This window comes from Nerophis lumbriciformis, linkage group LG10, assembly GCF_033978685.3.
Source record: "Nerophis lumbriciformis linkage group LG10, RoL_Nlum_v2.1, whole genome shotgun sequence".
In the NCBI taxonomy this organism is placed as follows: Eukaryota; Metazoa; Chordata; class Actinopteri; order Syngnathiformes; family Syngnathidae; genus Nerophis; species Nerophis lumbriciformis.
This window is the reverse complement of record NC_084557.2, coordinates 34510692-34524105: the sequence shown is the minus strand read 5'-3', so window position 1 is coordinate 34524105 and position 13414 is coordinate 34510692. Positions and strand designations below refer to the sequence as shown.

Genomic DNA, 13414 nt, shown 5'->3' with positions numbered 1-13414 from the left:
CCGGTTTCTGATTAGCGGGGGATGAAGTGAAGCTGTGGCAAAGCCGGTCCCCGCATCTTCTATCTCTGCGCCTGTTCAGGAGCATGCTCTCCAAGATGAGGAAAAAGCAGGGCTTCATTTTCCAAGCGCTTATCCTAGGCCCTGATTTATGAATAACACACTTACATTTTCACTCTTAATTTGCCTGTCGCTAATCGAACCTGATTCTAGTTTGTCTATGGGATAGTTTTACGAAGTATGCAGGATATGGTCAAACAAAAATGCCGGTGGGTTTGTGTGTGTTTCTATGAGAGAAGCGGAAGAGAGTCGGTTTCTGATTTTTATCTACCTTCCTTTCTTCTTTGTATTTTTTTGAGGATTCACACAGTGACCTCTTTGTTTGGGACAGTGAGCACACCCATGCAACCCCCTGAACAGGGAAAGGGACTATTTCCTGTAGCCAAGAGATGGAAGGAGAAAAGAGATAGAAGAGAGAGTGATATGACAGAGATAGAGAGGCTGGTGGACAGAAAAGGGAACAAATGGGAGTCTGAGAGAGGGAGAGAACGAAAAAAGAAGTGAATGTACATGGAAGAAGTCTTCACGGGAGGGACAGTGAAAGAGGAGATGGGAGGAAGTGGGTAAATCAGGTGATTGAGTGAATGGTTTTGTGAGAGAGTGAATGAATGAACAATGGTTGAAAAGGTCTGCAGCTTATTAGAGTCCCAGTTTGACCACCTCAAAATGTAACAAACTGATAAGGCTGGGATAGGAATTGAGGAAAATTTCCATTTGCAGGTAAATTTTCACGAGTGTACTTTATACCAAAATATCCGGCGACTGAAGACAGTAATAATAAAACATTTCAGGTGAAATTGTGTCCCCAACTTCAGATGTGTAACAGGATAGGATATTCAAGTCCAATTTAAAGAAGGCCAATCCATGAGAATTTATTCAAACCAAGATCCAGGACATCATAATCTATTGAATGTATTATAATGACTCTTGAACTTTAGTGAGTAAGGCCTGAGTGTGATAGATGCCAGCTAGTGTGGCTGTGCAGTGGTACGTTGTGTAAACCTCACTAGCTAACACCATAAGAGCTGTGCTGGATAATGAGCTCATTATCTTGCACTACTAGATTTGACTCTCTTTCGGCGGGGATTTGTGTGTGTGGTCGCCCGAAAGCTGACTGCATGTAAATTGACAATAAACTGTATATACACACATAGCCTATATATATATATATATATATATATATATATATATATAGATATATATATATGTACATATATATACATATCCTATTCCTGTATACAGCACCCCCCGCGACCCCAAAAGGGACAAGCGGTAGAAAATGGATGGATATTCCTATATTATATACATGTATGACATCTATATCAGTGAACGAACTTCAGAACTATAAATGATTGTGTGTGCGTGTGTGTGTGTGTGTGTGTGTGTGTGTGTGTGTGTGTGTGTGTGTGTGTGTGTCTGTGCATGTGCGTGTGTGTGTACAGTATATGTGCTTATTTAGGTATGTATGTATGTATGTGTATCTATATATGTATATGTTTATATATGTGTAAATACTATGTATGTGTATACAGTTCTGATGTTAGTGCACTGATATAGATATCAAATATATTAATGTCATTATATAAGCTTCTAATTAATTTGATATAGAAATCACTACTCTAACTTCAGTTGTTTTTAGTTATTATTTATTCTAACTCTGTGAGCTGTGTTAGAGTAGTCTGTGATCACGTTCAGATAGCTGTTGTTCACGTTATCCGCGATCAGAGTGATTTAAGACTACACGTTTATTTACTACCAAATTGATGAGGGACGTGTAAGAATACAGTACAACCTTCAGTAAAGCCATATTTTCGAGGATAATCACCACGCATACACACATTACGACACTTTTTTTTGCCACACAGCAGATCATTGATTGTGACGTAACAACAATCATTGGTACAAATTTGTACTGTTTTTTCCAAATTTGCCCTTTCATTCAATTAATTTGATTATTATAATTGTGTACCAACAAATTGATGGAAAATGTGCTTTGGAATCAGAAGTCAAAGTGAGAAGCAGATGTTTTAATTCAACTAGTGTAGAATTTAGGGGAAAAAGGTTTCATTGTCAGGAAAAAAAAGCTTGTATTTGATGGATGGATAGGCTTTATTCATCTCAAAACGGGGAAATTATGTGGTTGCAGTTCTGATACAAATTGCATCAGCTCTGTGCTCTTTTGTCTTTAATGTACCTCTAGTTGTCATGTGTTTTTACCCTTATTTTATCAAATAATATTTAGTAACTGCATTCACATGCATTAAAAAAGTTATGTCAGAATTTAAATACATTTACTAAAACAAATGAGATGCCCTTTTGACGCACATTATTTCTAGGCTGGCGGGCCACATAAAAGGATGTGGTGGGCCAGGTCCTGCCCCGGGCCTTGAGTTTGACACCTGTGGCCGAGAGCAAACACTGGTTTATTGAGAAAGTGGTTATTTTTAATCTAGAAAGGAGCTGAAACATGCACTCTGGAGAAGGCCTCACTTTATTAATTTATATTAATATTATTCCTTCCGGCCGTAAATCGGACCTGTTTCCAGTGAGGGTTGGACTCCACCAAGGCTGCCCTTTGTCACTGATTCTGTTCATAACTTTTATGGACAGAATTTCTAGGCGCAGTCAAGGCGTTGAGGAGATCCGGTTTGGTGGCTGCAGGATTAGGTCTCTGCTTTTTGCAGATGATGTGGTCCTGATGGCTTCATCTGACCAGGATCTTCAGCTCTCACTAGATCAGTTCGCAGCCGAGTGTGAAGTGACTGGGATGGGAATCAGCACCTCCAAGTCCAAGTCCATGGTTCTCGTCCGGAAAAGGGTGGAGTGCCATCTCTGGGTTGGGGAGTAGATCTTGCCCCAAGTGGAGGAGTTCAAGTACCTCAGAGTCTTGTTCACGAGTGAGGGCGGAGTGGATCGTGGGATCGACAGGCGGATCGGTGCAGCGTCTTCAGTAATGTGGACGCTGTATCGATCTGTTGTGGTGAAGAAGGAGCTGAGCCGGAAGGCAGAGCTCTCAATTTACCGGTCGATCTACGTTCCCATCCTCACCTATGGTCATGAGCTTTGGACCAAAAGGACAAGATCACGGGTACAAACGGCCGAAATTAGTTTCCTCCTCCGGGTGGCGGGGCTCTCCCTTAGAGATAGGGTGAAAAGCTCTGTCATTCGGGAGGAATTCAAAGTAAAGCTGCTGCTGCTCCTCCACATCGAGAGGAGCCAGATGAGGTGGTTCGGGCATTTGGTCAGGATGCCACACGAACGTCTCCCTAGGGAGGTGTTTAGGGTACGTCCCACCGGTAGGAGGCCACGGGGAAGTCCCAGTACACGTTGGAAAGACTATGTCTCCCGGCTGGCCTGGGAATGCCTCGGGATCCTCCGGGAGGAGCTGGATGGAGTGGCTGGGGAGAGGGAAGTCTGGGCTTCTCTGCTTAGGCTGCTGCACCCGCGACCCGACCTGGTATAAGCGGAAGATGGATGGATGGATGGATTATTCCTTCCATTAATTATTTTTTTAATTAAGTGTTGTAAATGTGTTATTACATCTGTCAAGTTATTTCCTTTTTTAATGGAAGGGTTCCATCAGTTTTCTGTGTAAAATCACATTAGCACTGGTCATGTTAGTAAAGGGAGACCTGTGGCAGCAGACTATATAGTAGGCGGTAGGTGCAGTATAGCTCATGTCCGTGTAAGAAGAGGAATATATTCTTGGCTTAGTTCGAGGAAACTTCTCATCTGGTCGACCATCATCTTCACGGCAGTTTGGCTTCCCTCAAAATGAGCGAGCGAGGAGGGGATAGAGAGCAAGGAGGCATTCTGATACTGAACAAGAGAATGGCAGAAGAAAATGAAGAAATGAAATCAGCCTGGCATCATTTGCATTCACGTTTTATCAGCATAGGAGGAGGGTGTTTTGGGGCCTGATAAGGAGAGGGTGTCGTAGGCTGTGCTGGAGGTGGAGGGGGGTTGGTGGAGCCATGTGCGAGCTTGAGTGTGTTTACGAATGTGATATATGAATTGACTTTAGTAAGAGAAGGTGGCTTAGAGTTCAGCCGATGTGTGCGTTAGCGCCGACAAACACATTTGAATGTTCGAGCAGGAAGAGCAAAAACTGTGTGTGAGTGTGTGTGCGTATGCATGTGTGTGTGTGTGTGTGCGTGCATGTGTGTGGTGGGGCTGTGGAAGTGGGGGGTTAATATCAGACCAAATAATTAGATTCGCTATCGTCTCGGCAGCAGCAGTGCGGGGATCAGGCAGATTAAAGCCAGGCTTGAGGCTAGTTAATATTCATGAGGGGACCGGGGTCCGGGCGAGGGGCTTAGACTGCAGCTCAAAGACTCTCCTTTGGCTGATGGGGCTTAAATGCAGCGCTCTCGACCAAGATGGAGCTGAAGCAGGAAGGTCTGACTGATAGATGATGGAGGGCTGGATTGATAGTTCCAATGACAGGGAAGAAAAATTTGAGTACAATCTTCATCTCCTTGGGTTTTTGGATCATTAGTTAAGACTACGCCGCCTACATTACGACATGGTCGCTAACGTCTAAGCATGCATCTTCCTGTTTCCTTTTCTCCTGCTTTCCTCAGCCATCTTGTCTTGTAGTTATCAGTATGCACCATACTCACATGTACCGCAACATGTAGACAGCTGCAGCTTCCGGTCATGAGACTTTATCGAAGTCAACTTCTTTGCTAGTGTTGCATTGTTTTGCGGGTTTTACGTTCGTAATAAGTGCTTATTTTATATTAGCAAAGTTCACAATAATTCATTTTACCATGGAAATGAATGCAGTCCTGCTTGTCCAACACAATACTGTCTTCTGGCTTCCCTGATCAGTGGTCGCCACAGCAACTCATTGGCATTATTTGAACCAAGCACTAACATAGTACAAACCCCGTTTCCATATGAGTTGGGAAACTGTGTTAGGAATACAATGATTTGCAAATCCTTTTCAACCCATATTCAATTGAATGCACTACAAAGACAAGATATTTGATGTTCAAACTCATAAACTTTATTGTTTTTTTGCAAATAATTAACTTAGAATTTCATGGCTGCAACACGTGCCAAAGTAGTTGGGAAAGGGCATGTTCACCACTGTGTTACATGGCCTTTCCGTTTAACAACACTCAATAAACGATTGGGAACTGAGGAAACTAATTGTTGAAGCTTTGAAAGTGGAATTCTTTCCCATTCTTGTTTTATGTAGAGCTTCAGTCGTTCAACAGTCCGGGGTGTCCGCTGTCGTATTTTACGCTTCATAATGCGCCACACATTTTCAATGGGAGACAGGTCTGGACTGCAGGTGGACCAGGAAAGTACCTGCACTCTTTTTTTACGAAGCCACGCTGTTGTCTTGCTGAAATAAGCAGGGGCGTCCATGAAAAAGACGGCGCTTAGTTGGCAGCATATGTTGTTCCAAAACCTGTATGTACCTTTCAGCATTAATGGTGCCTTCACAGATGTGTAAATTACCCATGCCTTGGGCACTAATGCACCCCCATACCATCACAGATGCTGGCTTTTGAACTTTGTGTCAATAACAGTCTGGATGGTTCGCTTCCCCTTTGGTCCGGATGACACGATATCTAATATCTCCAAAAACAATTTGAAATGTGGACTCGTCAGACCACAGAACACTTTTCCACTTTGCATCAGTCCATCTTAGATGATCTCGGGCCCAGAGAAGCCGGCGGCGTTTCTGGATGCTGTTGATAAATGGCTTTCGCTTTGCATAGTAGAGCTTTAACTTGCACTGACAGATGTAGCGACGAACTGTATTTAGTGACAGTGGTTTTCTGAAGTGTTCCTGAGCCCATGTGGTGATATCCTTTAGAGATCGATGTCGGTTTTTGATACAGTGCCGTCTGAGGGATCAAAGGTCACGGTCATTCAATGTTGGTTTCCGGCCATGCCGCTTACGTGGAGTGATTTCTTCAGATTCTCCGAACCTTTTGATGATATTATGGACCGTAGATGTTGAAATCTCTAAATTTCTTGCAATTGCACTTTGAAAAACGTTGTTCTTAAACTGTTTGACTATTTGCTCACGCAGTTATGGACAAAGGGGTGTACCTCCTCCCATCCTTTCTTGTGAAAAACTGAGCATTTTGTGGGAAGCTGTTTTTATACCCAATCATGGCACCCATCTGTTCCCAATTAGCCTGCACACCTGTGGGATGTTCCAAATAAGTGTTTGATGAGCATTCCTCTACTTTATCAGTATTTATTGCCACCTTTCCCAACTTCTTTGTCACGTGTTGCTGGCATCGAATTCTAAAGTTAATGATTATTTGCAAAAAAAAAAAAGGTTTATCAGTTTGAACATCAAATATGTTGTCTTTGTAGCATATTCAACTGAATATGGGTTGAAAATGATTTGCAAATCATTGTATTCCGTTTATATTTACATCTAACACAATTTCCCAACTCATATGGAAACAGGGTTTGTACATCACTGGAGTTGATGAAACTATGTCGGGAAATTTGCCATTATCAGTGGCAGAGCAGGAAGCGGCTAGAAATACGTTTGCAGTAAAATGTCATATGAAGCGCCCTGTTTTTTTGTTTTTTATTGACATTTTACATGTGATTCTTCACACACAGGGCATGATCCACATATAGGAAGGGGCAGCCCTGGTTTATAATAAATGTCAGCTATGAAAAGAGACATTTTGTCCCCTCTTCTATTACAGAAAAATAGTCTGGAATGATAAGAATGTAAGAAAAAACACTCTATAAAAATGTAATTGTAAATTCATAGCAAATAGCTGGCTAAAAATTGCATTATTTTCACTGTAACGTTTACAGCGATTTGTTGTGCAACTAAAAAAGGACTTTGATTACTACATTTTACTGTGAAATAACAGTTGATTGCTGTGAAATATAAGGGTATCGTAACTTTTTCAGCTCTTTGTCGTGATGTTGCAGGAAATTTTAATTACAGGATTTTGCTATGAAAAAGTATTGTTAATTGCTCTGAATTGTTGGTACATGTTTACAGTGCATTAATCATTTTACAAGAATGATTACTAACATTCTTGCGTATTGCAGCATTCCACAAAATAATTATAGAGTTTTATGGTACGGAATATTCGGCATGAGACAGAAACAGTACGTGGGGGACAGGAAGTATACTTGCTCTTAATCAAGCGTATGCTATGTGAACAAATACAGTGTAGCAGAGCCTTTGAATAGATAGAGAAACCAGACCTTGAAAAACTCTTCTATCATTAGTTGAACTTCTCTGTGAAATAGGTAAACGACAAAGGATTAGGATAAAATTAAGGCAGTGCATCGTTCAGTAGAGATGGGGAACAAGAAGCTACAGGCTAGAACTTTTAATGCTGCCCTTCAGCCAATAAGAAACTTTAAAAGTAATTTACACTGCACTTGTCTGCATCAGTGCACTTTCCTGACATTGTATAATAGAATGTTTCATCTATTGTGTTGTATTGTTTTATTTTATTTTATGAATTTTTTTGTCACACAATTACCTGCGAGCAGGTTTTTTATTTCAAAAATCATTAAAGCTGTTGGCACAAAAGCACATTTTCTTCCCCTTACTATACCGAACGTGAACTGAACCGTGGCCCTGAAACCGAGGCACGTACTGAACCGTGATCATGACCTACCGTTACATCCTAGTATTTCGTAACTGAAATTTACCATACATTTCTTTTTAAATCTGTTATTATCTCTTTACAGCCAATTGTGTAGCTTTAAAAGCATGTGTATGGATGTGTTTGTGTTTTCTATTGGCATGCCAGTTAGCTCTCCCCGTTGCCCGATCGTGGTGAATTCCAAAGTCGTGACCATGATGAATTAGTCTGAAACAAATTAGGAGTACTTACGGCTCAGACGGCTCCAGCATTGAGTTACAAATTAAAACAAAAGCAGTCGTATCTTCCCATCAGTTTCAGTTGCCTGTGAAATAAAATACACTGCATCCATCTCTACTGGAGAGCAGAAAGAAGCTTCTCTCACTCATCTTTCCTAAACAATCTCACACACTAATGTTCATATTTGTTTTTTAATAAAAAAAATTGCATTTATTAACCAAATTTCAAATAAAGGTATGTTGCATTCGTTTGAACACTGTCAAGTTAAAATATGTGATATTGTTAACAGAGGAACTTCACCTGGATGAATATGAGCTTCATATAACATAGTTTTCTATTCCTGGTCACTATTGGTGTTAGTGAGATGCTTCACTAAACTGACTTTCCTGTATTCTGCATTGGTAATTATACTGTAGGAGTGAATGTGATGTAAATGGTTACTGGTGAACAGTCCAAGATGTTCTCTGCCTCTCCTCCAAAGTCAGCTGGGAAAAGCCCCTTAAAGTAGAATAGGATAAGTGGCGTAGAAACTGGATGGATGAAGGCTGCCCCCAACTGGAAATCAAATTGCACTGCAAATGCCACACATATGTGCTGTTTTATGAATTAATGTGCTCCAACTGACATACTTGGTGTCTTATTGAGTGTTATGGTTGTATGAAACAGAAGGTTATTGATATATCAGTGATCATGCCAAGACAGTCACTTCTGAAAATGTATATTCTCTTTTTTATTTGCTATTGCCTTTCATTGCTTCTCCCCATTTGTCTTTCTTTAATCTTGTTGTTCAGGCCTCATGTCCTGCTCTGTCTATGCTTTATGCAGAATTCAAGGTGGGCCTTGGTGTGTGATGACCCAGATTGTTGGATCACCTGTCTTGCTTTGACGACTGACCCATCGGATGCAAACTGTACGATCTATAGCCAAGGTAAGAGTCACATCAGAGATTTTGTTGGACATACTGTACACCAGGGGTCTCAGACACGCGGCCCGCGGGCCAATTGCGGCCCACAAGACGTTATTTTGCGAGTTTTTTTATGAATGGCGCTTGACAACGTCTTACTTGCCAACCCTCCCGATTTTTCCGGGAGACTCCCGAATTTCAGGGCAACCATTCTCTCGAATGCCTGCAGATTTTCACCGTGATGGCACTGCCTTTAGCGCCCTCTACAACCTGTACAAACAGCGTGCTAACCCAGTCACATGTTGTATTTGGCTTCTGTACACACAGGTGCGTCGGTTGAGGTGGGCAGGGTTGGGGGGGGGGCAGGGTTTGGTGGTAGCGGGGGTGTATATTGTAGCCCGGAAGAGTTAGGGCTGCAAGGTGTTCTGGGTATTTGTTCTGTTGTGTTTATGTTGTGTTACGGTGCGGATGTTCTCCCGAAATATGTTTGTCATTCTTGTTTGGTGTGGGTTCACAGTGTGGCGCATATTTGTAACAGTGATAAAGTTGTTTATACGGCCATCCTCAGTGTGACCTGTATGGCTGTTGATCAAGTATGTCTTGCAGTCACTTACGTGTGTCTGCAAAAGCCTCATACAACATGTGACTGGACCGGCACGCTGTTTTCCATGGTTAAAAAGCGGAAGCGACGACAGGTTGTAGAGGACGTTAAAGGCACGCCCTTAATATTGTTGTCCGGGTCAAAATCGGGAGAAATTCGGGAGAATGGTTGCCCTGGGAGATTGTCGGGAGAGGCACTGAAATACGGGAGTCTCCCGGAAAAATCGGGAGGGTTGGCAAGTATGTTGCTAGGGCGGGATAGCCATTCAAAGAAGGTGAATTCATTAAAAAGTGCATGTTAGATTTTTTTTTAAGAAATCTTTTCTTGCGGCCCAGCCTCACCCAGTTTCTGCATCCAATGGCCCCAAGGTAAATTGAGCTTGAGACCCCTGCTGTACACTAAGTATACTATAATAATGCTCAACTAGCTGTCTTGAGAAGAACTATATCACAGCTGCGAGATATTGTTGTGCATATTATACACAATATCGCTATCGTCTGGAGATATAAAATACACTTATTGATATACAGTGGTACATTCCCTAAACTTACGAGCACATTTCGTTCCACGATCAAGCTCGTGACTGAAAACAGTTGTATCTCATATCAGACCCGCCCATTAAAATAAAATGAAATCAATTTTTTTTTTGCTTGGTCTCCAAAAACAGCACAATTTTATCATGTAACATGCCTTTTAAAAATAAAATCTAACTTTTGGATGAGGACTATTGTTTGAAAAGCATTAAAGCATTACTATAAAATGTACTACAAACAACTACAATAGTTTTATGAAATAATTTAATGATATTATTTGCATTTATAGTATGTCCTAAGGGCTGCTTCGTCGTCGTGTAACAATAGGAACTAGGAAATTGCTGTTTATGTTGCACACGGACGTATTTGAGTTACAGACCGGAAAGGTCAGAGTTGACAACAAGTGATATGTATGTCTGTGTACCAAAAGGTATGCTCGACCGTCCAGTTTGTACACAGAACAAATTGAAACACGGCAAACGGCGTCTGCAGCGTCCTAATAATTTTATGGATAAATGCTTTGAACGTTTTTGGCTGCATGTTGCGGACTGACGCTGCAGCAGGTTCTGACTCGCTGTATGGGCTGCTGACCGTTGGGACTTGCTTTTAATGGCTTGTTTCTCAGATTCGTTCATACCCTTCTTCTTCACAATAACTTTCTCAGTTCTGATGGTATGAGGGCAGGATTGTTTTCATCTCTAAACTTTACATGAATTTTATGTTGTTTTATGTTTGTTTCTTGTGTAGACGAAACAGAAACAGCTACCAATGTACAAACCCCGTTTCCATATGAGTTGGGAAATTGTGTTAGATGTAAATATAAACGGAATACAATGATTTGCAAATCCTTTTCAACCTATATTCAGTTGAATGCACTACAAAGACAAGATATTTGATGTTCAAACTCATAAACTTTATTTTTTTTTTGCAAATAATAATTAACTTAGAATTTTATGGCTGCAACACGTGCCAAAGTAGTTGGGAAAGGGCAGGTTCACCACTGTGTTACATGGCCTTTCCTTTTAACAACACTCAGTAAACGTTTGGGAACTGAGGAGACACATTTTTGAAGCTTCTCAGGTGGAATTCTTTCCTATTCTTGCTTGATGTACAGCTTAAGTTGTTCAACAGTCCGGGGGTCTCCGTTATGGTATTTTAGGCTTCATAATGCGCCACACATTTTCAATGGGAGACAGGTCTGGACTACAGGCAGGCCAGTCTAGTACCCGCACTCTTTTACTATGAAGCCACGTTGATGTAACACGTGGCTTGGCATTGTCTTGCCTAAATAAGCAGGGGCGTCCATGGTAACGTTGCTTGGATGGCAACATATGTTGCTCCAAAACCTGTATGTACCTTTCAGCATTAATGGCGCCGTCACAGATGTGTAAGTTACCCATGTCTTGGGCACTAATACACCCCCATACCATCACAGATGCTGACTTTTCACCTTTGCGCCTATAACAATCTGGATGGTTCTTTTCCTCTTTGGTCCGGAGGACACGACGTCCACAGTTTCCAAAAACAATTTGAAATGTGGACTCGTCAGACCACAGAACACTTTTCCACTTTGTATCAGTCCATCTTAGATGAGCTCAAGCCCAGCGAAGCCGACGACGTTTCTGGGTGTTGTTGATAAACGGTTTTCGCCTTGCATAGGAGAGTTTTAACTTGCATTTACAGATGTAGCGACCAACTGTAGTTACTGACAGTGGGTTTCTGAAGTGTTCCTGAGCCCATGTGGTGATATCCTTTACACACTGATGTCGCTTGTTGATGCAGTACAGCCTGAGGGATTGAAGGTCACGGGCTTAGTTGCTTACGTGCAGTGATTTCTCCAGATTCTCTGAACCCTTTGATGATATTATGGACCGTAGATGGTGAAATCCCTAAATTCCTTGCAATAGCTGGTTGAGAGGTTTTTCTTAAACTGTTCAACAATTTGCTCACGCATTTGTTGACAAAGTGGTGACCCTCGCCCCATCCTTGTTTGTGAATGACTGAGCATTTCGTGGAATCTACTTTTATACCCAATCATGGCACCCACCTGTTCCCAATTTGCCTGTTCACCTGTGGGATGTTCCAAATAAGTGTTTGATGATCATTCCTCAACTTTATCAGTATTTATTGCCACCTTTCCCAACTTCTTTATCACGTGTTGCTGGCATCAAATTCTAAAGTTAATGATTATTTGCAAAAAAAAAAAGTTTATCAGTTTGAACATCAAATATGTTGTTTTTGTAGCATATTCAACTGAGTATGGGTTGAAAAGGATTTGCAAATCATTGTATTCCGTTTATATTTACATCTAACACAATTTCCCAACTCATATGGAAATGGGGTTTGTACATACATTATACAACAAAGTTTAATCTCAATGATAATAAATTTATACATTGACTAATAAAAAATACATAAAATAATAATTTTAACAGTTTCATTTTAAAAAATGTAAGTAAATGTAATAATATACTGCATATGTATGTGTATATATATATATATATATATATATATATATATATATATATATATATATATATAATATATATATATACTGTATACAGTATATATACATACATACATACATACATACAGTATTAGTTAAAAAAATACATATTAGTTTTAATTAATACATTGAATTACAAAATATGTATTTTTATTGTTGTTTTTCATTTTCTCTTCCATCTTAGTTTAATGCTTAGTTTAATTGAAGTCATACCCTCTGCCATAAAAGGCAGAAATATTCTATGACATTGTCAAAGTTGAACATGTTATTTATTAATATATACGTAAAAAGTTAATTATTTTCAATAATTGTCTAATAGTAGCAATTTTGTTTATGTGTCGAGACTAGAGAAATGTGAGTGAAGTTGTGGCCAAATCCGGCCCGGCAGATTTGTAAAACACTGAGCGCTGTCATATAGATAGTCTTTGTTGTCGTTTTTTCTAATTTTGTATTTGCGACAAAATAGACGGACAAAAGTCAATCAGGAATATACAAAATAACAACAATAGTAAAGGGAGAAGTGCAATCCTCACTGTTCCTCAGCATGTTGCCCCCAAAACAATTTAGTTAAATTGACTGAATGATATGTCATCAAAGTATGTACTTGTGTGTATATCTTGCGCAATCCACAGTACACTGCGTACAAGCAACCTTCAATGCCTGAGTAACTCCTACACATTAACAAGAACAATGAGTTGCAATTCATAATCATTCATATTTTAAAAAGCTAACAGTGTGACAGTGGTTTTTTTCTGTTTTTTTATTGTATCTTGCTGTTTATTTAGGTGAGGAGCTATTCTGTAAGGTGACCAAAGAAATCTTGATGGGGGAAAGACTCCTGGCCACACCGTTGCTTCCTCCAAAACCCTCATCCCCTGTGGGCAGGGCTTCGCCTCTACTCAACCTTGTTAGCCAGAAAACTTCAGTGGTAAAGGAGGAGCCACTTTATCCTGCAGCGCTTCACACGGACATCCA

At 40.5% G+C, this 13414-nt stretch overlaps 1 protein-coding gene across 2 annotated transcripts in view; it reads left to right on the top strand.

Moving 5' to 3' along the window:
* Positions 1 to 13414, top strand: part of zfpm1 (zinc finger protein, FOG family member 1) — a 247512-nt gene that overhangs the window by 220877 nt on the left and 13221 nt on the right. For both annotated transcript variants that reach the window (XM_061969767.2, XM_061969768.2), the window contains 2 exons: positions 8721 to 8823; positions 13225 to 13414. The exon at positions 13225 to 13414 is cut by the window's right edge and continues 56 nt beyond it. In XM_061969767.2, coding sequence (XP_061825751.2) covers positions 8721 to 8823; positions 13225 to 13414 — 293 coding nt within the window. The remainder of the gene's footprint in view (positions 1 to 8720; positions 8824 to 13224) is intronic.